A 25,109-nucleotide genomic window follows, 5' to 3' on the forward strand; every position below is an offset into this window, starting at 1 on the left:
GGTGATGAACCTGAGAGAAACGATAATGTACAGAGTGAAGTTAAATATGTAACATTTATTGTAAGAAATAGAGTGTATATGACATTTTGTAAGAGGAAAGGTAAAGTAACTTTCTGAATAAAAGTATTTGTTTACAGCTAATGTCTGCGTTGGAGTTTTTTTATGCCAACTAGGAACATATTCGTAATTACTCGGACGACATACGCCTCGCCTTGTTCCTAATAGTCAGCAGAGGGTTGATGAACTTGCTATTACATTTTGTGGCAACAAGATTAATTATTCAGCAGCTGTTTTAGTGTTGGAAGAACTATGGTATTATAAGCCTAATTTGGGTGATTTAGTGCGTCAGTTTAGGGACGCTTATAGAGAATATGTATTTATGCCAAACGGTATAAGATGTGCAAACAGGTACTTTGATTTTAGGCAAGGTCGTTATAGGCCATTGTGGTACAATGGCCGAAAATGTGAAAATCTTTTTCTTGTGTCAACCTGCGACTCAGCATCTCTGCTACATGGTGAATAGCAACTTTCCTTCTCATAATATTGTTACATTCCATCCTGGATTTTCCATTGTTTGAACTAAGAATTAAACACTATGTGATTAAGCAGAACAAGGAAACAAAAATACTGTATTCTAATAAACTGCTTACGTTCCGAAGGTGAAATCTATAGTGCTGCTGAAAGAAACATTTAAAGGTAGCAAATACTATTCCTAGACTTCAGGTCTTGTAAGTTCCTTCTACAAGGGGGAAACAGGGTTTGGTTGGGGAAGGTTGGTAAGGAGGGGAAGGACTCACGTACCCTACTTTGAAAGGGACCACCTGTTATGAGGTTAATGGGAGACAAAAAGGGAAAAAAAAGGTGTTATAGCATGGGAGGAAAGAGTACATCAGTGAGTACTGTGCCAGCTTCAGTTCATAGTAGATGGAAAGGACACAAAGAGAAGAAATGTGGATTACAGGGGAAGTGAAAGGAAACATTGAATGAATACTGCAATTCAGAATTGAAAGGAAACCAGAAAAAGAGGGGGGGGGGGGGGCAAATAAAAAGGAGATGACTGGGAAGAAGACAAACAATAAAGAGAGAGAAGCAGAGGAGGGGAGGCAAATAAGAAAAAGAGAGAGAAAGAGAGAGGGAATGAAGAAGAAATGCAAGTGGGAAGGGGGGGGGGGGGGGTGGAGAGAGATTGAGAATGGAGATTATAAGGGTTGTGTGATATGGGATATGTTGGTGAGCAAGTTCCCATCTTCAGAATTTGGAGAAAATAAACTGGGTGGGAGCACTCAAATGGCCTTTGCCCTCTAGAAGGCTCTATCATGTCCCTTAGGTCTTAAAAACTCAATTTCTGAATTTGAATTATTTACATTACAAGCATGAACTTCAGATAATCACACACAATTCTAAGGCCTTAAATTAAGAACAAGTGGTATGTAACTGAATTTAGGCACTTTTACTCTTGAGCAGAGCACACAAAGAACTGGAAATGTGTAACAAGTTAAAAACGGTGTACCAGATGAGGCCTCAACCTGGACACTCAACTCTCAGAGACTTATGACTGTCATTTCTACATAGTTCACAAAACAACTTGAAGCTTCAAAAATGCTAGTCATTCACTTTCTTGTTACACTCACTAAAGGAACAAGGTGGAAAAATTATTTCCAGTACAAGGATCTCTCCTATTTTGTTCTTCTATGTTCTGCAATAAGATAGGCATCTCCTCTTCATAGATTCCCACCTAAGCTCACAGGCCATTTCTGTAACACACTGCTTCCATGTCTTCAATTAATTTGAGCTAGCAGGGATCCTGAACACTTGAACAGTACTCAAGAAAGAGTAATGTATGTGCTCTGCACTCAGTCTCCTTTACAGGTGAGCTACACTTCCCCAGAATTCTTCCAATGAGCCATAGTCTACCACTGCCTTCCCCACAGCTATCCTTATGTGTTCATTCCATTTTTTAGTGTTCTGCAATGTTACACTAAGATATTCAATCAAAGTGAGTGAATTAAGAAGCATACAATCAATATTGTATTGGAACATAACAAATCCACATTAATTTACATTTATCCACATTTACAGCTATCTACCATTTATTACATCAAATATATTCTATATAATTGAGGGCCTAGTGCTAGAGGATGCTATTTCCATCTGTGGCAAAATATAACAGAAACAAAGATTTTACTAGAGGGTTTTTCGTCCGAAAAATGTTATACTGTTTCACAACTGCTTTTAGTTCAGTTTGTCCTCCACATATTGTAGATAATTGGAAAATATAACAAACTGAAATGAGTTGTTATTGACTCACAGTTTTCAAAACAAATTTGATTTTTAAGTAAGTGAATCAGTATTACAAACATTGGAAAATCCAGGATGGAATTAACAATATTCTGAGAAGGAAAGTTGCTACTCACCATATAACAGAGATGCTGAGTTGCAGATAGGCACAACAAAAAGATTTTCAAATTTAAAGCTTTTGGCCAATGGCCTTTGTCAACAATAGACACATATAATACGCACACACACACACACACACACACACACATACACATGCACCAGTGTGACTTGAGTTGCCTGAGACTGTAGTAGTCTGTGAGAGTTGCATTTGTGTGTGTGTGTGTGTGTGTGTGTGTGTGTGCGCGCGTATATGTGTCTATTGTCGACAAAGGCCATTGGCCGAAAGCTTTAAGTGTGAAAATCTTTTTGTTGTGCCTATCTGCGACTCAATATCTCTGCTATATGGTGAGTAGCAACTTTCCTTCTCATAATATTGAATCAGTATTACAAACGAATAATTTCAAAGTATAGTCATAAAAGCATTTACAAAGTTTTTAAAATAAAGGGTATACTACGAGAAATGGTTGATACTGAGGGGTACGACAGGAATGATCATTCAAAGCAAAGAAGTCTAATTAACATGGGCTGTAAAATACATACCTTCAGAACTACGAGAACTACTACATCTTTGATACTGTGAAACAAATCTCTTCCACTGCCAGCTCTTTGCTTTCCATACTGTGAGAAGTGGTAGTATGGACCAAAATGAGAAAAAATTCCCAGTAAACATGGGCTCTATAGTGCATACCTTAATGGCTATGAGTATTTGTTAATCTTCGATAGTGTTAAATGCATCTCTTCTACTAAACAAGTGCTCGTAGCATTTAAGGTATGCATTTTAGAACCCATGTTTCCTAGAAAATTCCCAAATTATGGACAGAAAAGAGCTTGCAGTAGAAGAGATTTTTGCCACAGTGCTGAAGATAAAGTGCTTAGAGCCCATGTTTACTAGACCTTTTTTGCTTCAAAATAGTTGTTCTTGTTGTGTCACTGAATATTGCACCCCCCCGCCCCCCCACCCCCACCCTGGGACACCACATAAATAATATCTCCAATATAAAACGTCCTCAACATGTTCATTTCAATCTGCACTATCTGATGCTGTTAGAAACCCATAAAATGAATGGTAAACTGGTGGGATGACAGATCTTATGTACTGCAGAAACGTCTCCCCCCTTCCGTAAACAACAATGGATGGTCAGCATCATCATTACATTCACCCTTTACTATTTTTTGGGTTTATGGTCTAATAGTTCTTGAAGTTTGAGGAGACTTATTTATGAACCTCCAAGAGCTACAGAGGAAATAAACATTTATTCAATACCAGTTTCGAACAATCATCATTAAGCACTGTGGTATCATTCTTACTATAGTGACAATCAAAATAAAATGAAAAACACCCATCACGTATAACTGTAATCAAGAATAAAGTGTGAGTCACATAATCTTTGTCCTTCCATGCTGCTGAGCGGAGTACATTTGCACACTTTTATTTTATTTTATTTTATTTTTTATTTTATTGACACCCCAGTAAGAATTACACCACATAGGCTGATATCAATAACTTCATGTTTCTGATGTTGATAGTTTTGATCAATATCAGTACTGTAGGAAGGGTTTATTTCATCAGCAGCTCTTGATGATTTTTGCAAGGAAGAGAGATCACAGTTTAACATGTTGATGGGGGCATCATCTGAGGAGGGAAAGGATATCTGCTGTGTCCTCCTCAATCAGACTTTCCATATTTGCCTTAATCAATTTAGGGAAACCACTAGACTTTTGGGCAGGGTAACATATTACCTAAGAACAGCTCCCAAAACACATTCTTGAAAAATATTCTCTAGCACTCTTGGAACTTTCATTGTGAAGGAAGACAGTGAAGACTTCAACTCAGACTTCACAAAGGATAATGATCATTTTTATTTCCTATCTCTTTCAGTTTTCATTTTCCATTCACCTGTATTTACTGAAGTCACATTTATGTGCTCTCAGTTTCAAAACCAAACGGCTCCACGTTCGGGCACCTTACAAGGATGTGGAAATTGATCTATGTCTGCTACCTACATCTCTCCATCACATGACACATACTATTGACTGGGATCACCCCTGCAGCTGCATTTCATCAATAGCATACCAGAGCATTATTACATAAGAGAATGAATTTGTCTCAGTAGTCGAGCAGTTCCTCATGTGGAGAGTAGACACCAAGTGGCCAGCTCCTCATGTTAGGCCGACAGTGACTATTTTCTTCTCAAAAATTGAGAAAATTTCATATGAGAATGAAGTATTGTAGCACATAGTTGCAACCTCCCTCCCCCTCCCCCCCCCCACCCCTACTGGGCTAAAAATTTCTTTGAAGGGAGGTGGAAATGCATCAAAAATGGGCACATTAAACTCTCAGAGCCACTTGAGATCAAACAGGGCAACACAAAAAGAACAAGAGATATTTCTCATGCAGATATCCTGATTGAGAGTGTTAGGAAAGAACATGCAAATATTGAGTAAGGAAACAGACTTCACAATAACACTGCAAAGTACATTTTGACTAAAAAAGATGTCCCAGACTGTTAGTTTGTACTGTATGAACCTCTGCAGCAATTCCAACAACAAATAGATGTTTACAATAGAGCTTATAGTGTCACTATAGTGTCTAATAAAAAAAAAATTTAAGGGTACTGAAAGCAATGCAGTCCCAGATTCAAGCACCAAGTTTTATTCCTAAGAGAAAGAACATTTTACACAAGAAATAGCTCAGATCACATAATATAGCATTTTCATTAAAACTGTTCTCTCTCTCATTCTGGAGAAAATATGATTGCTTACCTGCCTCTGAGCCTTACGCACACTTACTAATCCATATTTGTATGCATTTGTTGTGCTTTTGTCAATGGAGTTAAGTGCCAGATCAACAAATTGGGACAAATCTGGATTATTTACGTTTAAGTCAACAGGACACCCCAGACAAAATGCTTTTTTGGCAATCATAGGTTCTTCTACAGCAGGTACTGGATCCTCAATGTCTAATGCCGCTGTTGCGCCTATCTTTTCTTCAGGTTTTGAGTCTGATATTTTTCCTGCTGACATTTCTGGTTCAGGCACACCAACTTCAATTATTGATTCTAGGTATTTTTCAATCTCTGAGTCATCTATCGCTTTTCGATCATGTGAACGTGAGCCAACCTGTAAAACAAATTTCACAATCTTTATATTTATCATACAAGAGCATCGACTAGCATTAATATCATCAGATTTTCATTATAAAAGGACAAGTGATGCAAGCTTTTATATACTACTAGCTGAGAATTTCCAATAAATAATATACAGCTTGCGGCTTCTGAACTGATAAGTATGAAACTGTATTAAGTAACACCTGTGCTTAACACTTTCTGTACCTGTTCTTGTCTATAATCACACATCACTTCTTGGACAGTGAAACAAATCTTCAAGATTATTCTTTGCAATTTTGTGTAACAAAGATGCTTTTTATATCTAAAAACAAAGATGATGAGACTTACCAAACAAAAGCGCTGGCAGGTCGATAGACACACAAACAAACACAAACATACACACAAAATTCAAGCTTTCGCAACAAACGGTTGCTTCATCAGGAAAGAGGGAAGGAGAGGGAAAGACGAAAGGATGTGGGTTTTAAGGGAGAGGGTAAGGAGTCATTCCAATCCCGGGAGCGGAAAGACTTACCTTAGGGGGAAAAAAGGACAGGTACACACACACACACACACACACACACACACACATTTGTAAAGGCAAAGAGTTTGGGCAGAGATGTCAGTCGAGGCGGAAGTAAAGAGGCAAAGATGTTGTTGAAAGACAGGTGAGGTATGAGCGGCGGCAACTTGAAATTAGCGGAGGTTGAGGCCTGGCGGATAACGAGAAGAGAGTATATACTGAAGTGCAAGTTCCCATCTCCGGAGTTCTGACAGGTTGGTGTTAGTGGGAAGTATCCAGATAACCCGGATGGTGTAACACTGTGCCAAGATGTGCTGGCCGTGGCAAAGTGTTACACCGTCCGTGTTATCTGGATACTTCCCACTAACACCAACCTGTCAGAACTCCGGATATGGGAACTTGCCCTTCAGTATATCCTCTCTTCCCGTTATCCGCCAGGCCTCAACCTCCGCTAATTTCAAGTTGCTGCCGCTCATACCTCACCTGCCTTTCAACAACATCGTTGCCTCTTTACTTCTGCCTCGACTGGCATCTCTGTCCAAACTCTTTGCCTTTACAAATGTCTGTTTGTGTCTGTGTATGTGCGGCTGGATATGTGTGTGTGTGTGTGTGTGTGTGTGTGTGTGTGTGTGTGTGTGTACGCGCGCGCAAGTGTATACCTGTCCTTTTTTCCCCCTAAGGTAAGTCTTTCCGCTCCCGGGATTGGAAGGACTCCTTACCCTCTCCCTTAAAACCCACATCCTTTCATCCTTCCCTCTCCTTCCCTCTTTCCTGATGAAGCAACCGCTTGTTGTGAAAGCTTGAATTTTGTGTGTATGTTTGTGTTTGTTTATATGTCTATCGACCTGCCAGCACTTTTGTTTGGTAAGTCTCATCATCTTTGTTTTTAGATATATTTTTCCCACGTGGAATGTTTCCCTCTATTATATTCAAAAGATGCTTTTTATATACAGAACTGCCAAACACAATGGAAAATGCTTCAAAAATGTACAAAACGTTAAATCAAGTTTTGGAGGCATTGTTTTAGGCCAGACACAAAACTAATGACAGGAATAAGAATTTCAGAAATAACTGAATGTAAACTAAGTACAAAAAGATAGATTGCCACTTACTGTAAAAAAAAAAAAAAAAAACACTAAGTAGCAATCTATCTTTTCATATATTGTTGATATTCGTACCTGGACTTTCCATTGTTTGAATGTAAACTGATGATTACAATCATTCAGAGTGGATAACAACTGGCACCATAGTAGCAGAAGTAAGAATTTTGATTTTGTAATAATTTAGCAAGATCGTCTAAGAAAACTGCAACACCTTGAAACTACATTCAGCCAGAAAATGTCTGATGAGCAAAAAAGGTAATTAAAGTCGATGTTGATTAGCTTCATCAGTACCAGCTCAATTCTTTAGAGCAAGCAGAATGGTGTTCCACTGAAATGTTCCAAGGTGTCAGAATGAGAAAATTAGAAGGAAATGATCACAAGAATGGCTTGGGTGCAGCTGCCCCTCTCTCTCACCACCACCACCACCACCACCACCACCACCACCACACCTTACAACTGCATACAACCACAGAAAACTGAATTCTCCACTATGCAATGTGCCCCTAAGGTATACACTTTAGTCGCAGCTGTTCTTCATCAGACTTTACTCTCTGTTTCTTCCTTCTTTTCCCATGTACATATGAGGGGCACTCAATAAGTAATGCAACACATTTTTTTTTCTTGGCTAGTTACAGTTGAAAAATGTGGAATTTGTTGTGGGACAACGTGAAGTATTCTCACTTCAGCTCCTATAGTTTCAACGTGTGGACGCCCTCATTCAAGGTGATCAATGGATCACAAACAAACGCCTCACTGCTCAAGTGAACATCAGAGTTCGATTTCCTTCTTCATGGTGAAGCAATCAACTCTGAAGTGTACTATGCTACGCTCAGAAATGTGAAGAAATGACTTCAGCATGTTTGTCGCCAAAAAATGCTAATTAACTTCTCTTTCTCCAAGACAACGCAAGGCCTTGCACAAGACTACACACTCGAGAGAAGCTCGCAAAACTTCAATGGACTGTTCTTCCTCATCCACCTTACATTCCAGATCTCGCACCTTCAGGCTACTTTGTTTGGCACAATGTAGGATGCACCCCATTGGAAGCAGTACTTGGATGATGGGGAGGTTATTGATGCAGCAAGATGTTAGCTTCAACTTCCAACAGTAGATTGGTACCATATGGGTACACAGGCCCTTTCAGTAAGGTGGTGTAAGGCCGTCGCATTGAACAGGGATTGTGTCAAAAACCATGATTCTGTTGCCAAGAGTGGGGAATAGAATGGTGTATTGGAATCCTGAATAAAACCAACCTGCTCCCAGAAAAAAATTGTGTTGCATTACTTACTGAATGCCCTTAGTAATTCAGAGTCTGTGGACTACTCGACACTTGAACTATAAAATCAAGTGGTTGACTTTATGCCTTCGACTACTTGTAATTACTCAGGACTTTCCAGAATTAATTGATATTAATATGACAAGTTAAGCTGATTCTGTCAAGTTATAATGAGGAACTGGGTGACCCAATGACTGTTAATAAGTGCCAGAACATAAAATTATAGCGTTGGGTGTTTGATCCCCAATCAAACATCTTTTTATGATACTTTCACCTCTTGCAGTGTATTTCTATGTATAAAATGACTAGTTCACCATAGTTATGTGGCAATGTTACACTAAAATCCCCACTCTCCTTCTCCCCTCTCCCACCCTTACAACTGGCCGAGAGAACAGCTGATAAGTCCACAGGCAACAACCCAAGGGTGTACCATTCCAATAGGACCATGCATAATGAGGCACTCAAGTGATGAAATGACTCTTTTGGTAAACAATTCCTTTACTTAATGACTAGTTATGTAAGAACAGCTCCCCACCACCCAATTCTGTTGAATTCTGTTGATACCCAGAACTGATACTGCCAGTACACATCACAAACTGTGAACCACTATACTCAAAATACAAAATATGTTAGCTCACAATGAAAAATATAAAACATTTTGATCAAAGTGGATGAAACATGTAAAGATGTTATGAAAGGTATGACTGGGGGGAGGGGGTGGGGGGGGGGGGGGCGGTGGAAGGTTGACATAACATACAGGAAAATTAAATGTGTAGGTGTTAGTCAATAATGAGCAGATGTCTTTGTGACATGCATAAGAGAACATCAAGAGATGCAGGAGAACCTCAAAGATCTTAATGATGTACAGAAGCTGTCCTGAAGTCTGATAGAACACATGAAGAGGTTCACGTGGATATCCAGTAATGTTGTTACTCTGACAGAACACTAAATGATGATATAATGTTGCAGTTGTTGAATTCTGTAGGAGGTGAAGGTACTACAAGGCTATTTTGGGTTGGTGTCAAAAATCTAGGAAAGAAGCAACTTAACCAAGATTTCAAAAAACGCGTTATCCATCACATTGCTAAAGAAGGTAAATGGTTATAAATGTAAAAACTATCGGATGATTCTACTGACAAGTTACACTTTTAAACTGTTGAGCACAATATCATACTACAAGAATAGAAAGAAAACTTGAGAAATAACTAAACAAAGATCAGTTTAGTCTCAGAAAGGGAAAATGCACCGGCAATTCTGACACTGTGTTTGCTATTAGAAAGAATACAGCAGAAGAAGCAAAACACCTTCTTAGCATCTGCAGACAAAAACAAAGCCTTCGACAATGGAAGGTGAAATAAAATGTTCACAATAATTGGAAGACTGGGTCTAAGGTACAGAGCAAGAGGACTAATTTACACAATCCAAATGGGAATACCAGAAGAAGGGGTCCCAAAAAGACAATTTTGTGTTAACAAGAGTGTAAGGCAAGGTTGAAACTTACCATCACTGTTGCTCAACTTTTAGACTGAAAAAGCAATGAAGTGAAATAAAACTTCAAAAGAGGAATAACTGTGCAAGGGTATGTAAGTAAGACATAGAAGACCTGTTGAATGGGAGAGACAGAATATTTAGCATAGAATATGGCTTAAGGGTAAACAAAGCAGATATGTAAGTGATGAAGAGTAATAGAAAGGGGAATAACATATTAATATCAAACTTGTAATGACAACACAGCAGCAGCAATAGTGGTCTTAGTCATAGTAGCAGTAGCAGTAGAAGAAGTAGTAGTAGTATTAGAGACAAATTTGTGCTATTTAGGGTGGTGTATTATGGCCAGAGCAAGGAAGATAACAGATGTATGACAACACACAGAATAAAGCTTTCTTCAGTAATAGAGATCTACTAATATCAGGTATTAGTATGGTAATGAGAAGTAGTTCCTTAAATCGTGTCTGGAGTGCAGCATTGTATGCAGTTGAAACACAGGCCATTAGAAACCTGGAAGAGAGGAAACTGGAAGCATTTGAAATCTGGTGCCGTCAAAGGATATTAAAGTTTAGGTTCACTGGTACAAGACTAAATGAAGTAGTACTAAAGGTAATAGGTGCAGAAGACCCTTAGTAAAATTTAAGGGACACTTTAGTAGGACCTCTGCTACAGCCTCTGGGTACAGTTCACTTGACACTTGAAGATGCAGCATATAGAGGAAAATATTAGGAACAGAGACAGACTGTGATACAAAATAGATGTAGAACGTAAATAGATAGATAAAAAATCTATTCATCAAGTGGTGGCAGGGGAACACACACACAAAAGGATTGAACTTTTACAAGCTTTCAGGGCCAGTGGCTCCTTCTTCTGGTAGAAGAGTTGAAGGGGAAGGAAGATGGATGAAGGAAAAAGACTGGATCAGTTTAGGGAATGGGGTACAGTTCAGGAAAGTCACCCAGAACCCTGGGTCAGGGGAGACTTACGGGACGGGATGAGAAGGAAAGACTGATTGTCGGGGACTGCACTATACGAGATTTTAAAACTTGAGAGCTTAAAGGTGGAAGGTAGACTGGCAATGGCAAGGAAAGCGTTTCTGAAGAAGAGAAATTTGTTAACATCGAGTATAGATTTAAGTGTCAGGAAACAATTTCTGAAAGTATCTGTATGGAGTGTAGCCATGTATGGAAGTGAAACATGGACAATAAATAGTTTGGACAGGAAGAGAATAGAAGCTTTCAAAATGTGGTGCTACAGAAAAATGCTGAAAATTAGATGGGTAGATCACATAACTAATGAGGAGGTATTGAATAGAATTGGGGAGAAGAGGAGTTTGTGGCACAACTTGACGAGAAGAAGGAACCGGTTGGTAGGACATATTCTGAGGCATCAAGGGATCACAAATATAGCATTGGAGGGCAGCGTGGAGGGTAAAAATCGTAGAGGGAGACCAAGAGATGAATACACTAAGCAGATTCAGAAGGATGTAGGTTGCAGTAAGTACTGGGTGATGAAGAACTTGCACAGGATAGGGTAGCATGGAGAGCTGCATCAAACCAGTCTCAGGACTGAACACCACAACAACAACAACATAGGGTAATACGCAAGGCAGAGATTACTACTAAGACTTTGTCCACAAGTTAATAAAGAGTGAAAAGCTAAGTGCATTATACGTAACACAAAAGGGCGGGGGCGGGGGCGGGGGGAGGGGTGGGGATGGCAAAAAGTAGACAAGTCAGAAAATAAAAGATGTCGAAAACTAAAATAGAGTGAAGAAAGGATTCGTTACTGTGAAGAAATACTGAGACCAAAGGAATTAATGTAAATTAAGGCCAATTGGGTGGTGAGAACCAAGGACAAGTTGTAGTGCTAGTTCCTACCCACAGAGTTCTGAGAAACTGGTGTCTGTGGGAAGAATCCAGATGGCACGTGTGGAAATAGGCACTGAGATCATGACTGTCATGTTTAACACATTGCCCTGCAACAGGATGTTGTGTGTTGCCTGTATACGCACTCTGCCTTTGCCCATTCATCCTGACTGATAACTGGGTGATAGTCCTGGAGATGTAAAAGGCCAAACTGTTTACTTAACAGTTGGTACAGGACGTGTGCCATTTCACTGGTGGCTCTCCCTTTGATAGTATATGTTTTGGCAGTTACAGGGCAGGAATTGGTGGTGGTAGGAGGGTGCATAGGGCAAGTCTTGCAGTGGGGGGATGGTCACAGGGGTAGAAGCCATAGGATGGCATAGATGGGTGCAGAAGGAGCATAGGGTCCGACACGGATATTGTGGAGATTGGGAGGGTGACAAAAAGCGATTCTAGGAGTGGTGAGCAAACACTCAGACAGAATGGATCTCATTTCAGTGCAGGATTTTAGGAAGTCATGGCCTTGTCAAAGTAGCTGATTGATACATCTACACAGATGTAGAGGGTGGTGAGTGCAATTGTTACATGGAGACAAAAAAATTACCCACGAGTGGAAAAATGCTGCTATCAGAGCACAAGAAAATGCTAATATGTTCTTGTTTATTTCAAAGACTCTGACTGAAAAGTGGGGTACCAGCTGCCTCATTCTGCCTTCCTCATCATCTTTAAAAACCTTCACAAAATTTTTGGGGTGCGAACATATTCACCCTTTTTTTAACATGAAAATTCAACTAAGACTCCTGCAAGCTCCTCGAACTGAAACTCACTCACATCTAAAAGTCCACCACTGTAAGTAGCTCATATCTATCTACTCCCAGTTGCCTTTTCTCACTCATTCAATCAGCCCAACTCATTGTCATTATCTCTATGTGTCTGTCTGTCGTTGTGTCTGTGTCACAGCCACGGACCCTTTCATTCTGTCCTATTACCAGTTTCCTCTCATTGTGACTGTCTCACTCTTGCTGTCTCGTACTGTTACTATCTTTTCCTTTCCTTCCCACTGCTGCACTCTCTTCTCACTGTTACTATCTCGATCTTTCTCATTGTTGTTGTCAAAGAACGTCTCTCACTATCACTGGCTCTCATGCATTTTCTCCTCCTCTTTGTTCCTTCCCCCCTTGCACTGTCTCCACTCTTTTCCTAGCTCTGTTTTGTCACTGTCAACTATGTTCCACTACCGCTGTCTCCCTTGTTTTTAATAACACAATCACCGCCTACTATCTTCCAGTATTTATTACTTTTCCATCTCCTTGCCATTACCAGTGTTTCCTTCTCTCTCAGCATAAAAAAGCACAAATATGTTCTCATGCCACTTGAATAAACAGGAACATATACACATTTTTTTGTGCTCCAATAGAAACATTTTTCCGTTGTTTCCCTTCTTTTCCATGCTGCAGTAAGAGGTGTAACTCATATGAAAAGAAATGTATTGTCAGTAAAATTTAGGTAGTTTATTTAGGTGAACTGAAATAACGCAGAACTGATTTTACACCTCAGACCAGATTTTATGTGCACAAAAATTTTGGATGTGCTTCAGTACAACACCACTGGGTTTCCTGATGATAATGGAGACACTTTACAGCATATTTCTCTGTGCTTTGTCACTGTATTAACTATGTTTTTGCCTCACACCAGATTGTACATGCATATTTTACATGTACAAGTAGTGTAACTTTGAACCTCTCTCTCTCTCTCTCTCAGAACTGTATATACCCAAGTGCTATACAAAACTACAAAATACATGACGCTATGCTCTTATCGTCAACAGAAACTGAGGTATGATTACTGGGAAACCCTGTTTTTATGTGCAGCATTAAAGAAAATAAAGACTGAGGTCTTAATAAAATAAAGTAAATATTGGAATTATTTCTCCATTCACAAAGAACCTTTCATATTCTTTCCATTGTGAATCCTTGTTTCAATTCTTATTCATTATCAATAACTTATGGTGTCAACTTTTAGAGGGCTGATGTAACAATAGTCACTACCTCATGTAATGGATGAAAATCTGTTTAATACGTACATCAAATGACTGTAGTGCTGCACTCTCCTCTACATCCACACGGCATTCAGGAGATGAGTAGATCACATCTCCTTTCCAAGGCCGATTCCAATGTGTCAAATTGCAAACCATATTTGTTAAGTCTTCATTTTCTGGACATGTTTTATTAAGAGGAAATGAGAGCAATTTGAGACACAGTGAAGGCGCTACCTTAAGCTGAAGATTTATCAAAGATCCCTGTGATCCAGGTGTCACCTGAAAATTAATAAGGCCAGAACCAAAATATTACACAAGAAGATAAAATAATTTACAAATTTTTCAAAAAATCATTTTATATGTACAGGGTTATTACAAATGATTGAAGCGATTTCACAGCTCTACAATAACTGTATTATTTGAGATATTTTCACAATGCTTTGCACACACATATAAAAACTCAAAATGTTTTTTTAGGCATTCACAAATGTTCGATATGTGCCCCTTAGTGATTCGGCAGACATCAAGCCGATAATCAAGTTCCTCCCACACTCAGCGCAGCATGTCCCCATCAATGAGTTCGAAAGCATCGTTGATGCGAGCTCGCAGTTTTGGCACGTTTCTTGGTAGAGGAGGTTTAAACACTGAATCTTTCACATAACCCCACAGAAAGAAATCGCATGGGGTTAAGTCGGGAGAGCGTGGAGGCCATGACATGAATTGTTGATCATGATCTCCACCACGACCGATCCATCGGTTTTCCAATCTCCTGTTTAAGAAATGCTTCTGCTTTAGCCTTTTCGGTAAGATTTTCGAAACCGTCGGCTGTGGTACGTTTAGCTCCCTGCTTGCTTTATTCGTCGACTTCCGCGGCTACGCGTGAAACTTGCCCGCACGCGTTCAACCATTTCTTCGCTCACTGCAGGCCAACCCGTTGATTTCCCCTTACAGAGGCATCCAGAAGCTTTAAACTGCGCATACCATCGCCGAATGGAGTTAGCAGTTGGTGGATCTTTGTCGAACTTCGTCCTGAAGTGTCGTTGCACTGTTATGACTGACTGATGTGAGTGCATTTCAAGCACGACATACGCTTTCTCGGCTCCTGTTGCCATTTTGTCTCACTGCGCTCTGGCGGCAGAAACCTGAAGTGCGGCTTCAGCCCAGCCAGACAAAACTTTGAGTTTTTCTACGTATCTGTAGTGTGTCGTGACCATATGTCAATGAATGGAGCTACAGTGAATTTATGAAATCGCTTCAATCATTTGTAATAGCCCTGTATTTGTGTCACTGAACTTACAATATAAATAGAAATTATTTGAAAGCTTTTGCCTTCCTTGCAAGGACATTTCTTGCAAAAGACTCTGCATCATAATACAACAGGAAATACTGATTTAATTGTAAGGAAACTAAAAATAAACAAACACTAGATATCCAGTCACTATACTTTAATTCTACTACTATGGTACACTTTGGAGGCTTAACTTCATTGTCAGGTAACACTTTTGGTTCTTAGCTCAAAAGCACTGTTCCCAGGAAAGCAACAATCTTAAAATTTCTAGAAATATGTTAAAATTCTAACTTTGACACCCCTTGTTTCATGGATGAGGAAAATGAAACACATTTAGAATTGGTTTTACATGCCTGGAGTTATGTGTATTTCCTCCCAAGGAAAATGATGCACAGCCCTACATGTGTTGACACACATTTTAATTATTATCAAATTCAATCAAAGCTATAATTTTAGCACATTTCTAGAAATTATAGCTCATTACTTTCCTTGAAGCAATGCTGCTGATGTAAAAAACACAACTCTCACCTAACTGTAGAATTAAGGTTTAGTGATTGTGAAGGTTGTGTTTGTTTATTTTCAGTTTAAACATACAGTCACGAAAGCAGCTTATAAAACATGTTTGTGTGTAAACTGTGTTAATTATTTCAGTTCCCTACACACATTATTTTGCAGCTAATAAAATACGGTCAAAGCTGTGCATTTAAATAATACCATTTTCTCCGCTCTTATGATGTCGTGAAGATTGTAAGCAAACTTTGATTGAGATAGCCCATTTAAATGTAGAACAGCTTCTTGTGCAATTTTTGGCATCTCATCTTCTGAGCCAGAGTACTGAGTCTGTGTTTCAGAAAGAGGGAAGCACCTGCTGTCCCTGGCCACAGCTTCTGACTGTTGTGAGCTGATGATTTCAACCTCACATACTTCAAACTGTAACGCGTCACCTTCATCTGCGTTTATAACTTTCACTGTCGCGTACACTTCTGTGCCATTGTGTGTTTCCTAGAAGATTAACAAAACAATATAAAGGAAAACGAATTTAATAAATATATATTTTAATGTGAGAAGAGAGGTTTAATTTCAAATATGAATTTATTCCAAAATGAAGATACAGAAGAGGAGTTTCGCTGCATCCACTCCAAAAGTAGGAACAACTCCAGTGCAACTCGCACATATTTAAATTAAATCAAACAATTGAAAATCCAGAATGGAATGTAACAATATTATGAAAAGGAAAGTTGCTATTCACCACATAGTGCAGATGCTGAGTTGCAGATAGGCACAACAAAGACTGTCACAAATGAAGCTTTCATCCAGTAGGGCCTTCATCAAAAATAGATTGCTGGGGGGGAGGGGGGGCAGAGAGATTGGTTTGGTTGTTTGGGGAAGGAGACCAGACAGTGTGGTCATCGGTCTCATCGGATTAGGGAAGGATGGGGAAGGATGTCGGCCGTGCCCTTTCAGAGGAACCATCCCGGCATTTGCCTGGAGTGATTTAGGGAAATCACGGAAAACCTAAATCAGGATGGCCGGACGCGGGATTGAACCGTCGTCCTCCCGAATGCGAGTCCAGTGTCTAACCACTGCGCCACGAGAGAGAGAGAGAGAGAGAGAGAGAGAGAGAGAGAGAGAGAGAGAGACCCAACTGCACATAGCTGCCCTACCCTCTCTCCACCTCTGCGCACTCCCCAACAGCACTTCACTGTCCGCCACCCCTAACACCCTGCTATCCCTCCCCCTCCCCGCCTCAGTCTCCTCCTTACTCCCACCCACTCGGCACTCCCATCATGCACTGGTGCTGCTGTTCGCAGTGTGGCTTCAGTTGCCTAAGACTGCAGTCAGGTGTGTGTGAGTTGCATTTGCATGACTGTATGTGTGTGTGTGTCTGTCAATTATTTTTGACGAAGGCCTTGCTGGCCAAAATTTATTTGTGAAAGTCTTTTTGTTGTGCCTATCTACGAGTCAGCACCTCCACTATATGGTGAGTACCAACTTTCCTTTTCATAATATTGCTATATTTAAAGTTAAAAAAATTCAATTTTAGAAACTTTTAAAACTGTCACTGAAAGGGACAAAGGACATATGAATCTGAACAGGTGTGGAGCACAGTGAAACTGCTCCCCTCAATAATATTTTTTTTTAAAAAAGAAAAAGTTTCCTCAACAAAAGGTGTCAGTCTGACAAGGAGCATGCTATAGCAACAAAATAAAATCAAGTATATGATATGAGAGCTGCATCAAACAAGTCTCAGGACTGAAGACCACAACAACAACAACGACATGAGAAGAAATGAGCTCCAATTTTTAGTGTGTATATTGTCGATTTGATCAGTTTATGTGCCCTAATAACATGCATATGGTCTAACGCTTACTCATTCCTGAATTGGCCACATGCCACAAGCACCTTCTTATAAAGCTAAGAAACTGTAAACATAGATTTTCGTGTATTGTGGTTTACACAATAACATTTAGTTTTCTCTTATCAAAACCAGATAGAAATTCACCTGGTACACAAAGGTTTTACCTTTTAACTCAATTGCTTCCAAGCTTAAGTAACTTGCTCTAAAAAAAAAAAAAAGTAAGTTAATGTATATGAGTAGGATAAACAATACCACAATGTTCAAATACATTATCAGTAGTGTGCTGCTTGACACTGTTACGCTGATTAAATATCTAGGCATAACGTTTTGAAGTGATATAACATGAAACGAGCATATAAAGACATTAGTAGGAAGGTGAATGGTCGACTTCAGTTCATTGGGCAAATATTAGAAAAGTGTGGTTCATCTGAAAGGAGACCACATACGGAACACTAGTGTAATTCATTCTTGAGCACTGCTAAAGTGCTTGGGATCCCCACCAGGTTGTATTAAAGGAAGACATTGAAGCAATTCAGAAGCACACTGCTAGATTGGTTACCAGTAGATTCGATAATCATGCGAGAGTTAGAGAGATCCTTCATGAACTCAAATGGGGACTCCCTGAGGAAAGATGACGTTCTTTTTCCAGAAAACTACTGAGAAAATTTAGAGAACTGGCATTTGAAGCTGACTGCAGAACGATTGTACTGACATCAATGTACATTTCACATAAGGACCACAATGGTAAGTGAAATTAGGGCTCATATCGAGACATATAGATGGTCATCTTTCCCTTGCTCTATTTGAGTGTGGAACAAGGAAGGAAATCACTAGGCCTAACATGGAAATGACTAGGCATAACATTGCAAATCAATACAAAATGGAATGAGCATGTAAGGATTGTCATTGGGAGGGCAAATGGCTGACTTCGGTTTATTGGGAGAATTTTAGGAAAATATGGTTTATCTAAAAAGCAGACTGCATATACAACACTAGTGCGACTCATTGCTGAGTAATGTTCAAATGTTTGAGATCCATACCAGATCAGATTAAAGTAAGGCATGTAAGCAATTCAGAGGCAGGCTGCTAGATTTGTTACAAGATACTAGTAGTGGTACAAAGTACCCCCCACCATGCACCATATGGTGGTTTGTGGAGTATGTATTTAGATGTAGATACTCATAACAACAACTGCTCCCATACTAGTTCACTCTTGCTTTCCTTTTTCCTTCACAAATTCAATAACAGCAGATCTTAAATCAAAAACTCGTTCCAGGCATGTACTTTGCCTTAACCATTGTACTCTGCAGTAATATATAACATCTCCATACTCTTCATTGAATTCCATCAAAAACTGTTGAAACTGACTATGTAACAATGTATGCTACTCCAGAAAATTTACTATTTGCACTACTTATTCAGTCACGTGTTCCCTGTCTGCATATTTAACACAAAGTGCTTCCTGGTGTATAGAACAATCACTATAAATTTTAGCTCTTTCATCAAAATCTCTCTCTTCAAATTCTTTCTGCACGGTGTTTTAAAGCTGTTTTAAAGCAAATCTGTGGTACCCCGTCAATTATGCTACTACATAATAGATACTGACTGTTCTCATCCTGCTCCTCTGTGATTCCCATTTATATTTGAAGGACTGCGAAGACAGATTGCTCAATTGCCTCTTTTCATGCAAACAGCCACTGGACCTGGGGACTTCCTTTACACCACAAAGAAATACTGAAGGACAAATGGTCTTTACACCACAATTCTGCTGAACTGAAGAAAGTTGTGCCCACCAAAATAAGCTGCACCAAATGCCGGAAGAAAGTACTGCAACACACTGCCAAATGAAATGTTGTGCTATAGGCAGAAAAACCAAGCAAAGCTAAGATGTACTAAGTAATGCCAAGACGAGCAGAATGTCTATCTCGGTAAATCTCAACTAACTGTTACTTCCAATTTCTTTCCTGCAAGTTGTACCTCTTTGTGTTGCAATTGCACTTTTACCCTTTTGTTCACAATTGTTCCCTTTGTCCTTTTGGCTGTGAACAGAAAATCCACAACTGCAGGAAAAAAAAGAAAAAAAAAATGTGGATTGTGTGAGAAATATTTCAAACCATCATAATGCAAACTATATAAAATAGTAGTATTTTTCAAACTAACCATGAACTACACTTACCAGACACTATACTCACACAGGTGTCACTTAGTTTTAGATTTTTCTCTCAAACCTTTCAAGATCAGAGTAGCTCCCTACCTGCCTATACCCTCCTTATGAGAAGCCAAGTCGGAGCAAACGTAAACGGGTGGTGCATACCTTTACCTATCATGAGAGTATCACATGCAAGGCTTATACAACATTAAACTATGCAGAAGATAGTGGAAATCAAGTTACAAGATCACAGTATGAGAAATTTAGTCAATTGTTAAACTGTGCTATTAGGAACACCAACAAGTTACATAAATAGGTAAGTTAATTTTTTTAATAAGTGAAATAAACTGCACATAAAAATTGAACTGGCAGAGAGAATTGATTTGTTTATGGACGTGACAGCAAAGAACAATTCAAAAGGGCATCAATGAAATTCATTGGTTTACTCTCCAAAGATGAAAAAAGGCCTCAGAAAACACCCATGTAATAGAGAAACGACACACACACACACACACACACACACACACACACACGAATGTGACACCACCACAGACAGGGGAAGGTCACGCGTGGCACACAGCGTGGAGGAGCATGTTGGGTGAGGGTGGAATGGGGGACTGAAGGAACATAGGAAGAGGGAGACTGTGTAGAGAACAGTGTGAGTATACACTGATGGGGTTAAGTGGGTGGCAGAAGGAAAGGGATGGAAGTTGGTGTGAGTCTGGGACTAGCCGAGATCGAGGGTAGGTGGATTGCAAGATTGAAGGAAGTGTTGCACGAACAGCTCCCCTCAACACAGGTCGTGAAACAGCCACTGAAGGTGAGAATGCTGCACTTGGTGGCATGTTTTGCCACTGGATGGTAAACTGTGTTCCCACCCACATTTTGGTGGTGGCCATACATGTGTGTGGACAGCTGATTATTCATCACATCACAAAAAAGGTTGTGCAAAAGTTACGGCAGAGCAGGTTTATGACATGGATGCTGTCACAGTTGGCCATATCTCTAATTGGTAGGATACACCTATGATGGGAAAATTATCAAAGTGCTAGATGACTGCATACCACAGGTTATTATCTGGGTCTTACCCACAGGGATATGTCCCATGTGCCTAGGAATTGGGAGATGTGGCTGGGGTTTGGGAGTAGATGCAAAGTAAGGATGAATCAGGAAATTTCATAGACTGGAAAGGGGGGGGGGGGGGTTAGATGGAATAATATCACTTTGGGAGGGTTGGGAAGGAGTTCTCTCAGCCACCCAAATGACATGAAGACATTGATTCAGACGGGGTCCTGAGCAAATTGTCAGATAAAGCACACTAACTCCATTGTTTGGTTTCCAAACTTCACCATACAAAGAAAACTTTTTTCCATCTCTTCTTTACCACTTTTCCCTAGTTCTTAACTGCACTTATCATCCCACTTTTCAATTTTCTTCCTCTTTAATTGATCATTGCACTTGTTCTCAGCTTCTGTCATCTCTGGAGTTGAAATGATATAGTTCTTATCTCTAATATATATCCTTTCATCTTTGTTACATCTTGATTTCTCAACAATTGAGTCATCCTAAATGCGCAGTCCAAGTAACCTGTCCCTTCTTCTCTAAGAGCAAGACATTATGGTAATTATCTTCGGCTACAAACTTTTTGACTGTCCCTCGTATCAGGATCTCTGAGGGCATACCAGTAAGTAGTTTACCCCAAGGTTGACACTGAAATATAGGGAACACATTATTATGCCATAGTGAGATTTGTCAAGCATGTGATCCAGCAAGTGAATGACTAATGTGTCAAATAATACTATCAGAGACTGCAAACTAAAACAGAGGAATCACTGTACAGACTAATTAGGCTGCAAGATACTTCTCACAGAATGCAGAAGGTACTGATTACTGGCTCACTTCTGCACAATAACATTAAAATGGAAACCATACCAAGCTGATGCAAATCGGGACGGAGAAATCTCTGCATGATCAGTACCTAATCCACATGGAGAATTTAAATATTGACAGATCAGATGCACCATTGGCTTAAAAGAGGAAGAATAAGAACTGAATCAGCTACAACAGTAACTGTGCAAGATCAGGGATGGAGGACAAAGAACTATTAAAAAGTTACAATAAAAATCATCACTCCAGGTGATTGATGTCAACTTTGTGTGGTACTCTCTGAGACCATTGATCACATAATATTAGGGTGTTCTATAAGTCGACAAGGAATGAATACCTCAAGAAGCACAATAAGGTGTTCATACCTTCATTCGCAAATATGCAGAGTTCTAAAAGTACCAGATCCCCCACAACAAATGGTGCAACCACACAACTAATGCAGTCATGGCTAGATGTAATACTAGCCTGTATCACCAACAAACTGAAGCTAACAAGACTGACAAGAATATACATCAGTGAACATATACATCTTAACAGATGCAAGTACCAGTCACAGACAAATTCTAGTTAATGGTATCAGAGACAACAGCCTAAAACTCTTACAATCATATCCAGACAACTCAAGCAATGGTATAAGAAAAAAAATAGATTGCTACTTCCTGTAAAAATGACACAATGTGTTGCTGACAAGCAAAGCAAAAAGCTTACACACTAGCTTTTGGCCAAAGCCTTTGCCAGAAAAGAAACAAAAAAGGAAAAAAAAAAAAAACACACACACACACACACACACACACACACACACACACACACACACACACAGAGAGAGAGAGAGAGAGAGAGAGAGAGAGAGAGAGAGAGAGAAGCAAGCACGCCTCATGCACACTTTCATTCTGGCCCAGGCTGCTGGAGATGGTGGTCATGCATCATGCACACTTTCATTCTGGCCCAGGCTGCTGGAGATGGTGGTCATGCATGCAAGAGGTGCAATTGCTTGTGTGAATGAAAATGTATGTGTTTCCCTTTCAGATGAAGGCTTTGACTGAAAGCTAATGTGTAAGTGTCTTTTCATTGCACCTGTCTATAACTCAATGTGTCTTCTTTAGGGTGAGGAGTAATCTATTTTTTCCTTATCTTTTCGATTTTTCCAACAAGCCATTTCCGCTGTTTGATTCAAGCCTAAGCAACTTGTGTGTGTAGGCAAAGGAAGAACTAGCGTAGAAAAAAATCAATGTCACTTCATTGGTACAGTATGGCACTGGGAAAATGCAATCAGTCTACAAAGAGGATTGCTTACAAAACACTTGTGGAACCCATCCTAGACTATTGTTCAAGTGTTTAATATCCGTACAAAATGGGTTTAATGGGGAATACAAAGAAGAAGGCACCATGAATCGCCACAAGAACTGTGTCATGAAAATGCTGAAAACCTGAAATGGCAGACATTTTAAGATAAAAACCATTAATTTTGCAAAATCCAACTTAGAAAGTTTCAGAGCCAGTATTAAGAGATAAATCTAGGAATATACTACAGCCTTCCATGTTTTACTTTTGTAAAGGCTGAGAAGAAAAGAGTATACAAATTATTGCGAGCACAAATGTATTTCAGCAGTCAGTCTTCCTGTGGAGAAATGCTGATATGTACAAGGGGATTTAAAAAGGAAGTTACATATTATTATGGCAGAACAAGTAACTTTTATTGAATGTTGCACTCCACTTCAAAGTGACACAGATACAAACACTATTTTTCAACATAGTCATCAAGTCTCTATAAACAACAATTTGAAAGTTCTACCAGTAATTCAGTTCCTAGATGATACATATCAACTCCATGACCACAGAGACATTTGAGAACCACCATGTGAATGTCCTGATCTTTGAAAAACCTGAAATTGCTCCCAATCATTTTCTTAACTGTCTGGACAGTGTTGTCTGTGGTCAATATCAATTATCTTCCTTCCCAATTGGCATCATGCACATCTGTGCAGCCACCATTCACTACAACTGGGCACAACATTGCGCTTGGTCCATATACTGTCAGAATTTCATAGTGAATCTGTTTATAATTGAAACATTTTACCCACAAGAATTGTACTGTCACATATACTTCAACTTAGGAGCACGTTTCCAGTTTCTGCACCATTTCATTTGCACACTGTGATGCACCTGTCAACCATACTGCAATAAAATGTGTCTGCAGGGAGCCCAAAACATGTACTGTCTTCTGATAATGAAGCACTTGTTGTGCAATGGTCTTGATGGAGAATTACATGTGTAACTTACATTTTAACGTCCCCTTGTAGTACAATGGGAAGTATCATCTGTCATCATGCACTTCACTGTGATTTATAGAGTATGGATGTAAGATCAATGTAGGTATCCCACAGAGTTGTGTGCTGGGACCTTCTCCTCCTCCCCCCCCCCCCTCCCCCCATGATTAATAAACTGCCCTCATCTGTAAGAACCAACACAGTATTATATGAAGTTCACACAACTTATCTTCACTGTAGAAATGATTTAAATAGCCACAAAATTGTGCTGATAATACAAAAGCCCAAGCAACATCCTGGTTCAGATTGAATGGATTTTCTCCTAAACCAAGCTAAACATCTTTGTTGATTTTCAGTTTAAAAACCGAACTCCCTTGTGTCAAGTTGTTGGATATATATATTTAGACCATTAGTTGACAAGGGGGCAAATGTAAAATATATTAGTGGTAATATGGCACGAGAACTTTATGTTTTGAAGTATCTTATTAATTATACGCCTGAAGTCTATGCTAAAATGTCTCATGTTGCATTTTTAGAGCATTATGGTGTGTGGTTTTAGACTTTGGATCAATACTAGTTCCATTAAAGACAGCTCATATTGCAAAGAAGGCCATCAGACTAATTACGGGATCTCTGCACACTGTGAAGCTACATTTTCTGAGCAGAATTCATTACTGTAATGAACTTAAGGTTTCCATCTCTACAAAGAAGAATATGCTAAAAGCAGCCAGTTTGCTGGCTGAAATGCAGGAGGGAGGGGTGGCAGTTGTATGGGCTTGGCACATGATGCACGACTCCTGGACTGGACTGGGGCGTGAACATGGTAGGAAGTGGGGGATGTGGGGGACAATGATTCACTGGAGATTGAAGCCAGGACAATTACAGGAGCGAAGCATGTGTTGCAGAGATAACTCCCATATCTGTGTAATTCACAGAAATCGATGGTTGAGGAAAGGATCCAGATAGCCCAAGTTGTGTAGCAGCCATTTAATTCGGATTGTACAAGTGCATTCTTGTATTTAAAATGTTTATTAAAACCAGTTTTTCACTGGTTTACTGTTTTATTTAATAAGAAGTGCTGTATGTTGTCTCGACTCGACCCCCCCCCCCCCCAGTTCAGATCCTGGGTACGCCCTTGCAGGTATTGTCATACTGTCAGGAAAATTCAGGGCAGTATTTTAGACACTTGGGACAGTTTTTTGGCCAATGGAGACCCTATAAATATTGAGTGATCTGTCCTTTAACTACACATTAAGCTACATGTCTTGGCACTTGTCTGCCTTGATGTGTCCTTTCCTCTCCAAACTAGATTATTATTATGTAAAATAGCATTCCTTTTTCTTATGTGGACTGTTAATGATA

The 25,109-nt window shown here is 39.6% G+C and overlaps 1 protein-coding gene across 3 annotated transcripts in view; it reads right to left on the reverse strand.

Moving 5' to 3' along the window:
- The window catches only part of LOC126259422 (uncharacterized), a 238,473-nt gene that overhangs the window by 212,071 nt on the left and 1,293 nt on the right, over nt 1-25,109 (reverse strand). For all 3 annotated transcript variants that reach the window (XM_049956207.1, XM_049956206.1, XM_049956205.1), the window contains exons 3-5: nt 15,800-16,087; nt 13,843-14,076; nt 5,161-5,517 (exon numbers count right to left, since the gene is read on the reverse strand). In XM_049956207.1, the coding sequence (XP_049812164.1) occupies nt 5,161-5,517; nt 13,843-14,076; nt 15,800-16,087 (879 nt within the window). The remainder of the gene's footprint in view (nt 1-5,160; nt 5,518-13,842; nt 14,077-15,799; nt 16,088-25,109) is intronic.

The sequence above is a fragment of the Schistocerca nitens genome, chromosome 5 (assembly GCF_023898315.1).
Source record: "Schistocerca nitens isolate TAMUIC-IGC-003100 chromosome 5, iqSchNite1.1, whole genome shotgun sequence".
Taxonomy (NCBI): Eukaryota; Metazoa; Arthropoda; class Insecta; order Orthoptera; family Acrididae; genus Schistocerca; species Schistocerca nitens.